Source organism: Candida jiufengensis (genome assembly GCF_024610255.1).
Source record: "Candida jiufengensis strain CBS 10846 chromosome Unknown scaffold4, whole genome shotgun sequence".
NCBI lineage: Eukaryota > Fungi > Ascomycota > Pichiomycetes > Serinales > Debaryomycetaceae > Lodderomyces > Lodderomyces jiufengensis.
The window spans coordinates 1,017,963-1,035,292 of NW_026261559.1; the positions used below are offsets into that span (position 1 = coordinate 1,017,963).

The 17,330-nt window shown below is 28.1% G+C and overlaps 9 protein-coding genes across 9 annotated transcripts; 4 read left to right on the forward strand and 5 right to left on the reverse strand. All coding sequences in view use genetic code 12, as the record gives it.

Moving 5' to 3' along the window:
• Positions 1–36: 36 nt before the first annotated feature.
• Positions 37–2,646, reverse strand: KIP1 (Kip1p; the record flags this gene model as incomplete). The annotated part of the gene is made up of 1 exon (XM_051762840.1): positions 37–2,646. One exon carries the CDS (start codon positions 2,644–2,646, stop codon positions 37–39), a length of 2,610 nt encoding a protein of 869 aa, XP_051620880.1.
• Positions 2,647–2,940: 294 nt separating this feature from the next.
• Positions 2,941–3,351, reverse strand: KGF54_002369 (uncharacterized protein; the record flags this gene model as incomplete). Its single annotated transcript, XM_051762841.1, has 1 exon — positions 2,941–3,351. One exon carries the CDS (start codon positions 3,349–3,351, stop codon positions 2,941–2,943), a length of 411 nt encoding a protein of 136 aa, XP_051620881.1.
• A 298-nt stretch (positions 3,352–3,649) lies between these two features.
• On the forward strand, positions 3,650–4,297 carry KGF54_002370 (Rab family GTPase; the record flags this gene model as incomplete). Its single annotated transcript, XM_051762843.1, has 1 exon — positions 3,650–4,297. The coding sequence occupies one exon, from the start codon at positions 3,650–3,652 to the stop codon at positions 4,295–4,297; it is 648 nt and encodes a 215-aa protein (XP_051620882.1).
• A 733-nt stretch (positions 4,298–5,030) lies between these two features.
• HPC2 (Hpc2p) lies at positions 5,031–6,404 on the forward strand (the record flags this gene model as incomplete). The annotated part of the gene is made up of 1 exon (XM_051762844.1): positions 5,031–6,404. One exon carries the CDS (start codon positions 5,031–5,033, stop codon positions 6,402–6,404), a length of 1,374 nt encoding a protein of 457 aa, XP_051620883.1.
• Positions 6,405–6,473: 69 nt separating this feature from the next.
• Positions 6,474–8,534, reverse strand: YBP1 (Ybp1p; the record flags this gene model as incomplete). Its single annotated transcript, XM_051762845.1, has 1 exon — positions 6,474–8,534. One exon carries the CDS (start codon positions 8,532–8,534, stop codon positions 6,474–6,476), a length of 2,061 nt encoding a protein of 686 aa, XP_051620884.1.
• Positions 8,535–8,749: 215 nt separating this feature from the next.
• Positions 8,750–9,274, forward strand: KGF54_002373 (uncharacterized protein; the record flags this gene model as incomplete). The annotated part of the gene is made up of 1 exon (XM_051762846.1): positions 8,750–9,274. One exon carries the CDS (start codon positions 8,750–8,752, stop codon positions 9,272–9,274), a length of 525 nt encoding a protein of 174 aa, XP_051620885.1.
• Positions 9,275–10,393: 1,119 nt separating this feature from the next.
• KGF54_002374 (uncharacterized protein) lies at positions 10,394–13,336 on the forward strand (the record flags this gene model as incomplete). Its single annotated transcript, XM_051762847.1, has 1 exon — positions 10,394–13,336. One exon carries the CDS (start codon positions 10,394–10,396, stop codon positions 13,334–13,336), a length of 2,943 nt encoding a protein of 980 aa, XP_051620886.1.
• Positions 13,337–13,803: 467 nt separating this feature from the next.
• KGF54_002375 (uncharacterized protein) lies at positions 13,804–15,015 on the reverse strand (the record flags this gene model as incomplete). The annotated part of the gene is made up of 1 exon (XM_051762848.1): positions 13,804–15,015. One exon carries the CDS (start codon positions 15,013–15,015, stop codon positions 13,804–13,806), a length of 1,212 nt encoding a protein of 403 aa, XP_051620887.1.
• A 367-nt stretch (positions 15,016–15,382) lies between these two features.
• On the reverse strand, positions 15,383–16,543 carry KGF54_002376 (uncharacterized protein; the record flags this gene model as incomplete). Its single annotated transcript, XM_051762849.1, has 1 exon — positions 15,383–16,543. One exon carries the CDS (start codon positions 16,541–16,543, stop codon positions 15,383–15,385), a length of 1,161 nt encoding a protein of 386 aa, XP_051620888.1.
• Positions 16,544–17,330: the final 787 nt, after the last annotated feature.

A 17,330-nucleotide genomic window follows, 5' to 3' on the forward strand; every position in this document is an offset into this window, starting at 1 on the left:
TGTTATTAAATATTATCTATAAAATGCTAAATGCTATTACATTAAGTTACTTTCAATTGGCAGGAAAACTTTACGTTTTTTATTTTGTTGAGAAGAAATTGTAGTTTCCAGTCTTTTGAAAGTTGGTATTTTAGACGGAGATTTTAATAGTCTTATATTGGTATTGTTGTTATTGGATTCTAAGTTTGTATTTGGAGTCTCTTGAATTTTTTGAGGTGATAAAGAAAGTGATCTTTTTGAGGGCTTGATCGTAGTTAGATCGGTTTGAGAAATCATTGATCTTGTTGGTGATATACTAAACTCTTTCTTAGCGTCGAATTTTTGAATTTTTGACAAGTTCTCATTGACTTCTTTCAAATTACAAGTTATCAAACGATGGTCTAGTAACAAATCTTTTGAGACTTGTGATAATTTTGATACATTTGGTAAATCATCTGATGGAAGTTGTAATTTTTCACGTTTGATCGCGTCTAATTTCGTTATTCCTTCCTCTCTTATCTTCTCTAATTCTAAACTTTTTGATTCATTCACTTGCTGACTGATTTTAATTTCTTTTTCTAGTGAAGGTAGTATATCATTTATTTGATGTTTCCAATTTTCTTCATAGGTTAGCATGTTTCTTCTTTCCTTTGAGATTTCATCGTGAACAATATTTTTATTATTTTGTGAAGCACTGCTCAAACATTTTTCAATTTCCTTGTTCATCTCCGATTTCAAATTGTCATACAATAACTTTAAATTATCCTTGAAATATTCATATTGTTTCTTGCAGATTTTTTCATCAATGCTAGTTAAATAATCATCTTTTAAAAAACCAGAAAGTTTTTCATTTGCAATTTTCAACTCAGTGAAAATTTCTTGAACATTATTATACATTGTCTTTTGGCATGAAAATAAATCATCAAACATAGTTTTAAAAGAATTGAAAATATCACTTAAATCTTTTGTTGCGAGAGTTTGTATATTGTTCTGATAATATTCGATTTTTTGTTCGAGATTTTCCTTGTAATTATGTAGATTTGATTGTAGTTGGTTTTGAAGTTCATTCAATCTTTTTGAAGTACCAGTTCCTGACTGAATACTTAAGGAGTCATTTATCATATTGATTGAGGAACTTAAATGATTTGAGAATAAGTTCATTAATAATACAGCTGAATTTGAAGATTTTTCTGAAATTTGATTTAATTTTCCATTTAGAGAGTCTATTGTGAGATCTTTTCTAGCACTTGCCTGAACTGAAAGTTTATGTTTACTCTCTAGAGCCTCAAGTTTCTGTCTTAATTCATCATTTTCACTATGCAATTTTGAAATTTCTAACTTGTTTGATTCTAAAGATGCTTTATTATTCTCGCTTCTCCTTGATAACAGTTCAATCCTCAAGGAACTCTCTTTCATATCCGTTTTTAACGACTCATTCTCCTTTAGTAGTTGATTATAATTATCAGCATCCAAATAAATTCCATTCTTGTTTCTTGTTGCAATCAAATCCATATTTAATTGATTGATTTCCTTGGATAATTGTTTGACTAATGTTTTTTTAAGAATCATCTCTGAATCGTTACCATTTTGAGGTAGGTTCTTGATATTTTTAGCTTTACTTGCATAATCTAGTGTTGAAGTTGTTTCCAGTCCATTAATTTGAGCTGGTGATATGGTTGCTATTAAAGCAGTTTTAGTATTTCCACCAAGTGAGTCTTGTAATATATGAGTTAATTTTGATTCTCTGTAGGGTATATGTTGAGACGTTTTCTTATCATTTAATGAATTTATTACTCTTCCCAAAGTTAGTAATGACTGATTTATACCTCCGGCTTCTTTAACTACTGATCCAGATCTACCTATGTTCTCTGAACCTGCTAAATCAACTAAATTCATTTTAGAAACTATGTACATTGTGTCATTTCTTACATCTTTCTTGAATAATTGGATACCAAAAATTGTATGAGATCTTGATGAATGTTCATTGAGATTTGTTGAAGCTGTTCTCTTTTTGTTAAGTCCCATTCTCAATAGTTTTATACTCTCCTCGTAATTGCTAATTGTGAATTCTGATAAATTTTGAATTGCTATAGATTTTGATGTGGCGGTTGATTTTGTAGTTGGATTAACTTTTTCATGAATTCTTAATTTTTTATTCTGTTGCAGTAGTAGATCTATCAATTCTTCATTATATATCTCCAAAAATGAAATCTTAACGATATAATCATTATCTAAGGATTCATTATCTAGTATTTCAAATAATTGTGACAATAATCGAGGTATTATTCCTGCTACCTCCGGTAATGGAACTGAATCAATATTTTGATCATTTAACCCACACATTGTATACGTTTTACCAGTCCCCGTCTGACCATATGCTAGTATGGTAATGTTCTGCCCATTTATGAAGTCTTTTAACAAAGGTAATGCAACATTGGAATATAGTAATAATTGATCAGCTTGAGATCCATAAATCTCATCAAATTTGAAAGTCTTTTTGGAAATGGTATTTGTGGGTGACGGCGTTAGTTCTGATTGATTATTAATCAATTTATTAAAAGAATTTGAGCTTCTTCTTATTGATGATGCAGTTGTTGATGAATTGTGATTGAAGTTATTGTTTATCGTTATAAATGGTTCTGATGCAGAATAATTATCGTCGGCCATCTCCACCACAATTGGGGATTTTGCATCCACTTCTTGTTGATTCCTCCCCCTGCATCGTACAACCACTTGGATATTCGACATTTCTTTATTTTGAGGTGAGTATTCTTACAAATGATAATTGTATTTGAAATCAAAATATTAAATTTAAAAAATGTAAACAAAAACAAAAAGAATAAAATAAAAATGTAGTACAAAAATTTACTATGTAATTTTGAAGTCGTGAATTATCATTTGTCGTACAATTTGGTTAGATGACATTACTCTTTAATAAAGTATTTATTGTATACATGTTATCTAATCAAAGAAATCATCATCATCATCGTCGTCAACAGTTTCTTTCCTGTCATAAACTATTTTTGAAGTTTGTTTTTGTTGACTATCTCTACTTATACCATCTAATATTTCAACAATATCTTTTTCATTCAATTTTTGATTGATTTGACCCATTGAATATAGTTTTAAGATATATGATTCAACAGCTTGAGCTCTATCAGGTCTTACAATTCTAACTCGACTTAATCTTTCTCTTGCTCCAGTTTCTAGAACTCTACTTAGTATTGTTTGTGTCATATCATTTGCGGCTGATGCTTGTTGTTGTTGTAGTGTTGATCCTGATTGATTGGGATTTGAATTTCCTCCTGATGCATTGTTTTGTAATTCTGCTAATCTCGCTTGTCTAATTGCATTTAATTCTGAATCATCCATTTCTTAAATTAAAAAGACTGGTTGTAATTAATATTTTAGTTGTGAAATAATTTCTTCATGTAATTTTAATTTTTTTCTTCTATCTATAATTTTTTTATTTAGTGAAAAACTGGAAAAGAAATAAACTACTGACACACACTTGAAAGAAAGTGAATCAAGATATTAATACAATCATTATACTGTCGTCAAATCAATTCAATATAATTGATCAATCTATTGCATAATTCAACAAAGTAATATTTTAAGCCATACTAATTTTCTCACCAGATCAAATTTAAAATAAAGCAGCACAATATAAATGAGTTCGGATAAAACAAATATACTAAAAAAGTATAAGATTGTTTTTTTGGGAGATCAGAGTGTTGGTAAAACATCATTAATAACGAGATTCATGTATGATACATTTGATGAAACTTATGCTACAACAATTGGAATAGATTTTTTAAGTAAAACAATGTATCTTGAGGAAGGTAAAACAATTAGATTACAATTATGGGATACTGCAGGACAGGAAAGATTTAGATCGTTAATACCATCATATATACGTGATTCTCATGTTGCAGTAATATGTTATGATATAACAAATAAGAAATCATTTTTAAATTTAGATAAATGGATTCATGATGTAAAAGTAGAAAGAGGTGATGATGTTATAATTGTATTAGTAGGTAATAAATCAGATTTAGCAAATGACAAAAGACAAGTTACTGTTGAAGATGTTGAAGCTTTACACCAAAAAATTGGATCTAAATTTTTCATTGAAACTTCAACAAAAGCAAATCATAATGTTAAATTGTTATTTAAAAAAATTGCACAATCTTTACCCGACTTTAATAATGATGAAGACAATGAAAATGGTGGACTAAATAATAAAGATCAACCAGAAACTATAGATATAACAATTGAGAATAATGAGAATAATCAAAATTCAAGTTCATGTTGTTAGAAGATTGTTAAATCCAATTCTCACATACCCCAAAATTTAAACTGCATCCTTCATAGATCAATCAAAAATTATAAATAGTATATATAATACAAGTAACATTAACAAAATATATTTGCAAACAACTTTTTACAACCATTTGTTAAATTAATTTAATACTTTGAACCTGTAAATCTCTGACATTCTAATTACAAAACAAGAAGCTACCAAATGAAAGTTTTTTTCTTCTCGTCTCTCTCGCTTTCTCACTTAAGTCTTTTCATTCTCACCTAATGAACATGATCTTACTTAAGATAATTTAATACTCAATTAAAATTTAAATTGAAACATTCCTTTTAAAATGACAAGGTTTTTTTTTTCTATTTGATCGAATTGGTTAGCTTTAGAAAAGTACTAAAGTAAATAATACTTAAAATGGAATTTACGCACGCACTATAAACGTACTATACACACAATATACTTCAAATTTTAATCTCTCTTTTCAACAAATAAATGAATATCATCAATTTGTTAAGCTTTTTTAAACCGGCTTGTCTTATACACTCAAATTTATTTATACAATCATTTGATACATCAAATTTCAATATTTAAAAATTTTGCAACCAAATTTTCACAACATATAATTCATTTATAAATACATCAAAGATACTATATTCAGCAACTTAGTTCGTATCCTTAGAATAACTACGTCTTCACCAAATTTCATTTACAATATCAATAATTTGAGTTTGAAATAATGAGTCTGGGGAATAAAAATGTTTCAATTTCATCATTATTATCATCAAATACAAATGAAACTACTACAAATAATCTAGCGAGACTACAACCAAAACCAACAAAAGCTATAAAAGATCCAAAAGAAGTTAAACAATCGTCATTAAAAAGATTATTATCAAGGTATCAAACTACATTTGATGCGCAAGATTCACCAGAACCAATAGAACAAACATCAAGTACAAATAATCTAATACTAAAAAATTCTTTAAATAAATCAAATACGACAAATTTAAAATCACCTTCAACAAATAGCACCAACAGTAGATCAAGATCAATTTCAAAATCACCTTCTGCATCACTAACAACTCAATTAAAAAAATTCCAAACTGAATTTCAAGTAGGTCCAATAACTGCTCCAAAACCAAAAAGTAAAACTTCAATAAATTCAATTATAAATCTAGATGATGATGAAAATGATCAAATAAATAATACTTCTTTCACTCCTTCACAACTGGCTGATATACTAATGAACCATAATTTATTAAAATGGAAGAAACCAAGTGGAACAAATGGAAATGATAATAAGAGACGAAAAATTAATAATGGAGAATTACAACAATCACCAAATATAACCTCCAAATTGAAAAATGATACCACCAATATACAACCAGTTAAAAAGGGGATATACTCAGGAATGACAACTGAAAAATCAGAAAATAAAGGTCCTCCTGTAAAATTATCAGCTCCAACAGTTATAGATTTATTGAATCCAGAAGAAGATGAAGAAGAAGATTTAGAAATTATGGAAGATGACAATCAAACAAAACCGAATACAGTATCAACACCTACAAAACCACAATCCAATACATCAAAAAAGGAGCTATCACTAACAGACAAACAACAATCAAAAGAAAAAATAGAAACTCCAATAATAGCATTAAATATTCCATTATTAGATCCAAAAAACCCACAACCAGGAAAAGCAGAAGTTGTAGTAAATGTTTTGAAATTAGCAGAAGAAAAATATGGTTGGTCAGTTATACATCCAAAAGCCAAATCTGCAATTGATATAATGGATGATATGATAGATGATGAAGAAGATGATGATCAAGTAGATGATGATAATGATGAAGATGAAGAACAAGATAATTCAAAACCAATACAACAACAAAGGGGAAAAGAATTAACAGAAGAACAATTAGTTAGACAACATGAAATTAAAATGATTAGAAAAGTTGGTAAATATGATTTTGAGGATCCTTTTATTGATGATTTTGAATTACAAATGGAAGAAGAAATTTCAACTACAAAAGAAGGATTTTTTGTTTATTGGGGTCCATTAATTGATGATAGAAATAATTCAACTAATAAAAAAGGTTCTAAAAAGAAATGATCAAAAAGGTAGTAAGAATGATATTAATAATATAGATCTATAAATTTAATATAAACTATATATTTGGAGTTATTCCTTAATTCTATCTATTGTTAAATCAATCATTCCAGCTGCATTTTTTTCATATTGGTTTGATGATGTTTCATTAATTATCTTGGTGTTTTTTTCAACTGACTTTAAAATCTTGTTTATCTTATCCTTGTTTGCAACACAAATTGGATCTTTTTTTATTGCGACTAATAAATTTAATACTGATGCTAATGTCGATAGTTTTGTAGATTCGATCTTTAAATTACTAGTATTGCCTTCACTATTTTCTTTAGCTTCTTCTATGAAAGCATTAGATTGAGCCATAAGAACCCATTCTAAAATATCATCTAATCTATCTTCATCGAACTTATAATATCTATTTGATTGTGATTTTGTTACTTGACGAGGCGGTAAATCAGGAGCATTATTATTATTCAATGATATTTTTGATAACTCATTAATTTCATCTTCGGGATTTTTGACTTTCAATAAAAGCTCTTTATATATACCAATTAAGGATGGTCGTATTTTTTCATAAGGACAATTTTCTAATGAATCTTTTATAAATTGATAACCTATATCTTCAGGAGTTAAAATCAATAACTTTGTAGATAATGTTAATGCCATATAGTTGAAAACTTGATAATCTATAGTTATTATTATAAATAGTAAACATTGATAAAATGTAATTAATTGATTTTTTGGAATTGATGCAATTTCCAATTTTTCTGTTTCTGCATCGTTTTGTTCTAATGCGTACCATATCCAAAATATACAGCAATCTTGTAATGTCTTGTGTATAAAAGTTGGCTCAACCATTTGTGGAACTACTAATTTTATAGTTAAATAGATAGCGTCCGTCATTGTGACTCTAGGTTTATCAAACTCATGTGCTTCAGTTATTTTGTAAGTATACAATATTAATTCACCTAATTTAGAATCAATAAGTTTTTTACTCTCTTGATTAACAATGTTTGTATATAAGTTTAATTGATAATCAATCACACATTTCTCAAATAAAGTTTCAGTACTTTCATCATCATCATCAGCTTTTTTGGTGTCGAGTTTTGAGAAAAATTCATTATTTTCTTTTATAAATTCTTGGAATATGTTACCTAAATATAGATCAAACAGATAAGCCAATTCAACATATCTTTCCAATATTTTATTAGCCCAATTAAAATCTGGCAATTTCTCATTTTGCTTTCTTATAAAATAATAATGACTCAATCCAAATCCTTCAACATATTTTAAAGATGTCATATAAATCAAATTAGTTATAAATCCAGTCAATAATTTACGTATTAAATAATTCTCATCATCTATAATTTTTTTGAGTTCTTCTTGTGAATATTCTTCTTTTGATTTTTCAGGTATTTCTGGTCTATGATAATTTCTAATAAAACTGTAAGCTCTTTTTAATACAAATTCATAAATTGAATGAGTTATAAATTCCAGATTATCTAAATTGTTTAAAAGGTTGAGGAATGAAGTTATAATCATTGCTAATATTCTTGATGGATACAAATTTGCAAATCTTCTTAATGAAGAATCAATTAACTCAACAATACAATATATTTTAATTTCAAAAAATTTTTCTTTATTTGATACTTCAATATTTTCATACGTATCATCTTCAACACTTGTTTTTAAATTACTTAAAATTTCACAACCTTTTAAAACTAACTCCTTGGGGTTTCCTTTTGTTGCTAATAATTCAAATATCTTTAAAATTGTATAAACACATGGTGAACTTCTTATACCTTCAGTAAAATCATAATCCGATTCAATATATGGTAAAATTAAACTTGGTACATCCCAACCAATCTCATATACAAGTGTATCATTTGATTTAAAAATTTCTAGTAAAGTAGACATGATTTCTTCTTTTTCATCATTTGAAAATCTTGATGGGTCATCTAAATAGATTTCAATTAATGTATCATATGAAAAATAATCTTTGGTTTCAATTGCATCTTTTGCTCCATTTTTCAAATTTTCAATTAATTTAAAGAAAGGTAATGGTTCATTTATTGTTGCTTCACTTGATGCATCTGTAGTATCATCTGGTGCTGTTGGTAATTCGGTTTGATCTGTCATACTTTCAATGAACTCGTAATTAAGATATAATTGAATGTTGCCTTTGAAAATAAGTTAAATTGTGAATATGAGTCGTAAAAATTATGCGTATAGAATAATTTTAAACGCGATTCATTAAGTAGTTAAGAAATAAGCCGTTCTATTTTTAAAATTCTAGAACAATTCTTATCATTAACAATATTTAAAGTTGGTTCTCAAATTTAAATGCTGTTCAAATGTCATATATTAAACAATCTGATTCAGATTCAGATGACGATGAAGATGATTTATCATCAACAGAATCTTTAACTGATGTGAACTCTGGACAACAACCACTACAAATTGAGGATGTATCTACCCCAGAGAATAAAATACCATTGTCAACATCAATAATACTAGATAAACTACCTCAAAAAGATCAAGATAAGTTACATGAAAAGAGTGATACTACAACCAAAGAGCCAATTAAGAAAAACCTCGACAAGGAAGAACCATCACAACCTACCAAAATCAATATTAGATTTCAATCAATTGGTTCAACCACTCAAATTGAGCCAAAAGTATTTAAGATTTCATCAACTCAGACTATATCAACAATTCAAAAGTTCTTATGTAAAAAATTAAAAACCAAAAATTTACATTTATATTTACAAAATTCTTTTGCTCCGAATCCTGATGAAAAAATTAATGAGTTATATAATTTATTTAAAACTAATAATGAATTGATTATTAGTTACTGTAATACCATAGCATTTGGATAAGGTTATGTAGGAAATATATAGATTAAAACTAATACACAATTGTCTAATGTAAATACTAGTTCAATTGTTATAAACCGCTCCACTGAGCCTTTAGCAACACGTCGTAGAAGATACGACAATCAATAATAATAAGCTACATCTCAATAATAAATTCTATCAAAAACATGATCTATATATTTTTATAATTTATCTATCTCTCTAACAACAACAATATAAAAAATCTAAGTAAAAGGTATCTAATATAATGATAAACTAAGCATCAAAATACTGAGACTCTAAAACAAAGTAATAAAAAAACAAAATAAACTATGTATTAATACTAAGTCAATATATAATAATAATTTATTAATTTATTCTTTTTTAGGTATCATCAACAAAAAAAAAAAAGTAATACAAACAAGCAGTTAAATTCAAATTATTAAACAAACTCAATAACTTTTTTGATATGAATATAACTGAATATAATGAAACGAAACGAAATCAAACTTTGAGGTATAAAAAATAATTCAACATGATAAAATTCACAAATAATGGAAAAAGCTCAAAATAGCGAATTGAATCATAGCACTGGAAAGCCATTGACCTAACAATCAATTTAATAGAAACTAACTCGATTTTTTGTGGGGTTTTCAATGTGAGTGGTTATAAAGTCACGTGCTCTCTATGCTCGTTCAGCATTTTTTTTTTGCAACCAAAAAGTGACCTGTAACAAAACAATGCCAATTCACTTCATTACCCCCAGTAATGGGTTTGACTACACTTATAAATCAAACGCATAAAGCTCAAGTTATACTTATTTGCTCTATTAAACCTGTCAGTAGAAATTGATCCAAATGATTCCTCTTATATAAATTTTTTTCTCATAATTCGAGAAATTTACAAATCGCGTATTATTTATTGAATTCTAAATTTTAATCGAAAATTCATACTTACCACATACAAACAGCCATTAAGTGGTAACTAGTCTTTATCAAATTTGGACACCAACATTACATCAATTAATTCAAGACAAATTCACTATCACTTTTCAAATACTTAGTCACATAAATCAAGAACATATTGAGCCTCCCGTTAATTTAAGTTAATGTACATTCCATCAAAATTAAATCAACTCCAACAATGAAAGACAAAAAGAGAAAAGACAAAGTACCCATCACTACTATCATTGAACAATTGTCAAGTTTCACCAATTCAATGAAAAACAGAAAATTTACACCTAAATCAAAAATGAAAGATTTAAACCTACCACATCACCAGATGGCAGATCTTGATTCATTAGCTGAAGATAAAACATTGTACATATTTTCAAAGAATGTGGGAAGTAAAAAAAATTTGAATTTTAAGAATATCTTCGATAATAATTATATATCATGTCTACAAGAGTTGTCAAAAAAATCAAGAAAAGAAATATCAAGAGTTGTCAAATTAAGCAGTAACTATCAATTATTCAACGCAGGAAGATGCTGCATTGTCATTAATACAAATTTATTTGGGACCAAAGTTGAGAAATTAAATGAAATCACAAATCAATTCACTGATTCCAAATCAAAAACCAGATGTGTAGATCTAGAATTAAATATCTTTGATTATATAATTAAAGTTGTCAATAGTTATTATGATACAGCATTTTGTGATCAAAAATTAACTCAATTAAAAGAAACAACAAAAAATTTAGAGCACTACAAAGGCAATATCATATTTGCTGCTGATTTAAATTTCAATACAACGGCTATTGCAAACATTGATGAAGACCAATATAAATATAATGGGTATTTACAAATATTAAATAAATTTGTGGATGATCATAAGTTGATTCCAATAACTGGTATTTGTAAAAATGTTTTGGCAACAAACTTTGGTCCATCCACTGCTGTTCCTGATGTGGTATATATTTCAGAAGGCTTGGTTGAATTACTTAATTTTGCTGAAACCGTGTTTGATAAAAATTCAAGCCATGCATATCAAAGATTTGGTATTTCAAATAATACTTCCAATATAAAATTAATTGATTATTCCAGCAATGTTCAAAATAGTAGAATTTTACTTGAAAGAAACATTATTAGTAGTAAGAAGATTCAACTGGAAAAACTTATGAAGTATTATAAAAAGAAAATTAGAAAGGCTGATGGGTTAGTCAAGAAGCAGCTTGAAGTTAAGTTGGATATTGCTACCCAGAATTATGAAAAAGCATCTGCAAAAAAAGATGACTTAACTAATCAATTGAAAACTGAGGACTTAAGTTTAGGATATGAAATGAATGGATCATCAAAGCAAGAGTTGAGTGGGAATTTAGAATATAATAATATAACTATGTTTGGATTTGATCAGAAAAAATTAGAGGAAATTAAAGTTGATTCAGTTGATGACACAGCTTCATATACAACATTATTAGATCCGAAAGGTCGTAAAAGAGCAAAAATGGATGAAGATGAAGATGAAGATGAAGATATTGAAATCATACACACTCCGAGATCTAAGAAAAGAAGAAAAAACAATATGTTGTTAGATGATGATGATAGTGATGGAGAAAGTGATGATGAAGATAGTGGTTACAAACCACTCCCATTTTGTATTTTGAATTATATTACTAAAAGAACTAGTCAAGAAGTCAATATGATAGGCTCCACCAAATTCGCTAATGTTGTAAGGGATTTAGAATATGTGGAACCAACCGCTAAGAAATATAAGTTAACTACTCCAAAAATGCATTGGTTATTGCGTGGATTAAAAATATCAGATGATATTGATTTTGACGAAGATAATTATGAATTTACATTTAAAGATGAGTTTATTAGGAAAAAGATGGTTAAAAACTATGAGAATGAAATCATTGGCGAATTGGGTGATTGTGTTTATATATCAGTGGATATTGCATTAGCTTATAATAAATTTGGATCAAATTATACTAAAATCTCATCGAATTTAAATTCAAAATATAAAACAAGCAAGATAAAAGCGGATTACATTTTGAAACACTTGGTGGATTTGATCAGAAAAGAGTTGTTGGTTCCAAGAGATCAATCGTTAAATCAAAATGAGGTTTTAATGAATGATGCTGAAGTCATGTTTAGTAGAAGTTTTGTTGAGGACTCAATTATTAATATTGGTGATACAAATGATGATTACAAAAAGATTTTGGATTTACATGCAATGGAAAGTCAAAAAAGTATTGTTTTTCCTGTTTATTTAAACTCCATGGATTACAAATTGGAGGAAGTATTACCAACTAGAGCTAATTTAGGAGAAGGAAATCAAACTTCAAGTGATGAGCAATATCAATTGCACAAAAGTATAGTGTCATATGCGAATGCACAAATTTTGGATGGTGTTGAACCAGATTCATACAAATGGGAAAATTATATGGGGCCATTTGATTTATCAGTGTCTCAATTAAGGCATATATGGGGAAAACTTAAACGTATTTATTATAAATTTAATGGCTTGTGTTTTGTTGAACTTTCGGCAACGGAAATCAAGGAAAGTTATGATGCTAAAGTTTATGACAGTAGTGGAACTTTGAGATGGAATGAATCCGATGAATTGGTTTTGTTAAAAGCTGCTCAAGAATTTACGTTAGATGACGGTCAACCGGATTTAGAATTAATTCAGCAAATATTTTTCCCCAAAAGAAAGCTAGAGTATTTGCAAGGGAAGTTAGACGAGAGTGTCAATGGAGAAAATGTGAGATTGACATGGGATCGATCTGAGGAAGTTGTCTTATACAACGCTACTCACGAATTGACTTTGAGATATGGATTTCCCGATTTGCATTTAATTAAATTTACTTACTTTCCAGGTAGAAGTATCAGCTCATTACGGAGGAAATACACCAGTTTTTTTGAAACACCAGGTGACATAGGAGAAGATGAAGGTGCAGTTATATTTGAAATAATGACTTCGTTTACAGCAAATGAAAATAATGTGAGTATTGCTAAAAATCAAACAATCTATTCATTCATTCAAAAAAAATTGCAAGATAAATTTGGAAAACTCAGAAAGGGTGAAACAATAAAATGCTGGTGGGAAGAATTTGGCCAACCAAATTTTGTTAGCGATAAATAAATAGCTTTGAAAAATACAGAAAATCACTGGCATAAATTATTCTTTTACGTTCATAAACTCTTGTTGATATTAGCATCGAGCTTTCGGTTATGTATTTCGCTTCATAGAATTAAAATTGATCCTTACTCTGCACTTCTGAGATTTGTAGAATTAATACAAAAAAAGAGTGAAAGTTAAAATATAGAGAATTGATATTATTAGTTTGGAATATATCAATCTGAATTTGCAACTTTATATACATTCTTCATGCATCCATTTATTTCCAATAATCTAATTAAGTCTTCTTCTTTCTATATCAATCTGAAAGTAAAGCACCATAATCAAAACTCACAAATGCTAGATTTCAATCAACTCATCTTCATTTAATCGAACAGCATCACCTTCCACATTAATTTTGCACCAAACCCAGAATTATATGAAGACTTGCCAAAACAAAGCGACCCCACGGTACTAAGTAAACTAGAATATCATTTTTTAAACAAAGTTGGCAAATTTGCTTCCAAGAATTTTTTGATATAATGATCGTGCTCAACCCCGACACTTTCAAAGATACTTCGATCATTTTTAGCAAAAACTTGAGCTATTTCCAGATCTTGAAGTTTTAAAACATCGTTTATGGCTTTTTTTGTATTCAATTGATCAGCCTTTTTTATAAAATCTTTTTGTTGACTAATGTAGTAAACATTAGCAATTGCAAAAAATTCTTTGATATAATGATCGTGCTCAACCCCGACGCTTTCAAAGATACTTTGATCATTTTTAGCAAAAACTTGAGCTATTTCCAGATCTTGAATTTTTAAAACATAGTTCATGGCATCTTCTCTACTAAAAACTGGAATATTGCTCCCATATGCAATGTTAAAAATTTGCACAAAATAATTGTAAGCTGTTACAATACTTTCATCATCCGATAATTGAGTACTGGCAAAGACTTTTCCAACAAATTGAATGTCTAAGTAATAATCTAAACTTTTATTATCATCATAATCATCAACTTCGCTAATCAACTCTAAAAATTTTTTCCAAATTCTAATATTCACCAATCGGTTTAAGTACTTTAAATTGAAGATTAATTTTAAAACTTCAACGTTCACCAAACAATCATTATTGAATTTTTCATACACCAGCTTGACATTTGGAGTTTTGAATGATTTATTATGGATGTTGTAGCTACCTAACAAATTAAGATCAAACACACAGTTTTCATTACAAATATACAGTGAATCCAATTGATCAGCACCCCTAGTAAAATTTATTTGTGGACTAATGTCCAGATAAACAATTGCAAAAAATTCTTTCATGTGTCCAACTGCAGCTCTATAGTGTTTATCGATATCCCTGACTGATTTTCCTTCTCTGGCTTCAATTATTCTTTTGTAGTAGGCTTCGTCAATGAAAAATTTTTGTTTGATATTAAAATTTGGTTGCAAAAGCATTGCAATTAATATTTGTCTGTAGAAGTTTAAATTTTTACGTCTTTGGGAATATGACTGCTGGAACAATTTTTGGAGAACTTGATGAACAAGAATTTCTTTCTGAAATTTTTCAAATATATCTGTTTGTTCCTTTGTGAATAAGTTGGTATTATAAATAGTGTATTTTCCTATAAAGGATTCCTTGAACTCTAAATTAGGTGTACCCAAATAATAACCCTCAGATGGAACAGAAAGCCGAGACATGGTGGGTCTTAGGACATTAGGGTTGGTTGTTGATGTTGAGTGTGGTTGTAAAAACAAGTAACGTATAATATATTTATTTTATCATTGATAATGTTTTTGTAAATCAACGCTCGTTTGAATTTCACAAAACATTTGATATAAGTTTGAAATTAACGAAGAGATATTACAAATCAAAATTTGAACGAACAATAAATTATATTTGAATAGAATTATAAAATTATAAAAAAGCAATTAAGTAGCAATAAACCTAAATTCAAGCGCACAACTTAGATAGTTGAACTCTGACCAATACCGGATATATCGAACCCTTCAACCTATAAGAATTAAAAAATAAAAAATTGATTTAAATTCCATCACCTTAACCACCTCAATTTCTCATTCCACTTATGACGAGATCCATGATTTCTTGTTTTTTAGAATCCAATATTGCTTTGATTTCTTCAATCATTTTTAATTTTACATCATTTGAGATTTGCAATTTTTCAATACCCATTTCATATTTTTTACTGGTAATTAAATAAATCTTATCAAGTAATTGTGAAAATCTATTTAATTTGTTATTTTGTCTTGGATCATTTGAATTTGATTGATTAATTGAAGCTGAATTTGATCTTTTTTTGACTGGTAATTCAACATCACTTCCAATACGTTTTAAATTTTTATTGGCTCTGACATTAGTATTGACTGAAATTTCCCTTAAAGGTGCCCTTTTTTGAGTTTTGATGTTGTTGTAAGTCATGTTGAAAACGTTTTCTAATTGACCAATGGATATTTTAGCTCTAACTTGACTTGATACAATAGCATTGTTCATCCAATTCTTTTTAACATATTCAATATTAACATCTAAATTTTTTTCAATATCAAAATCAGGGTTATGACCCATCAATTCCAAGATTTGTCTCCAACATGAAATATATCTTCCTCTATCTTTGATTTCATAAACCATTTTTTTGACCATAACTTTGTTTAAACATTCATCTTCAAATTTTTTAAAAATTTCTTGTGTTCTGATGGATTTCTTCTTCTTATCTTTTTCAGGACATAACAAACATCTACTAACTAATGCTCTACTTAAAATTAAATTTGGATCCGAGATCCAGTAAACATCAGCTGATTCGCTAATTTCATTATCTTCGGTATAAGCCAAATCATAAAACTCTTTAAGTTGATCAATAATTCTTGATATAGAATCTTTTGCTTCATTTGATGATGGTGGTGATGCTTTAAGTTCTTTGTAATATTCTTCTTTGATAAAATCTTCATCAAGGAAAAGATTTTTGTCATTGGAAAAATCCTTATGTTTCATCATGGTTTCCAATATAAATTTCCAAACTTTTACTAGACCTCTTTTGTAATGAAGATTATATTCTATGATTTGAGTTACGATTGCTTTCACATTTAATATATCACGATTAAATCTATCATATTCATCTCTAATTGTGTCGCTTTTACAATCTCCTTTGTAAATGGAGTAAAAGCTCCCATCTTCATATTTAAGATTTTCCTCTAAAAAGTATTTCTCTGACATTCTTGACGGAAATGTAACGGATAATGTTGTTAAAAATTTGACTAATGGGGCATGTGGATCCGATGGCAAAAGTTTGAAAATATTTTTACTTTTTCCTCAACGCAAATGATTTTTTGACTGATTTACACTACTTGAAAGAGAACTATACAATTTCAATCTATAAATTCAAATTAAACTGACCGAATTCATCAACAATCAAGATACTACTTTCAAACTTAGATGTTGATAATATGCAAATTTTTGCGTTCATCAGTATTTTTTTGCATTTGAAATTCATACCAAATCCATGATTTGAAAGATCGCCATTACGAAATAATATTTCAAGATCTCACTGACATAAGCCTTTGATTGTCAAGATGTACAATGGTGAATTTAGTTTGATGTTGCGAGTTTTTACATAGATTGAATAGTAAATTATTTTTAAAGCAGCGTAATATCATTTATTACAGTCCTTATAATTCTTAGTTTAATTAACACTTATTATTCTCGAATTGATCTATAATTGTTCATCACTCAATCCGCTGAAGGTGTTTCGCATAAAAAGAGTTTCTGTATCTACATTAAACTTTATGAAACGAAACTCTATGTTTTTCTCAATTTAAAAAAGGTATCAACTATAAAAAAATAATACAAAAATCAAAATCAATGAAAACCACTATAAAAAACATAACTAAACAAACAATTCAGTACAAACTTTTAATAAGTTATGATGATCACAAACTTGAAATCGACTGGAACGAAAACGAACAAACTTCTGTAAAAAATGGGATGTAAACACTGGCATGAA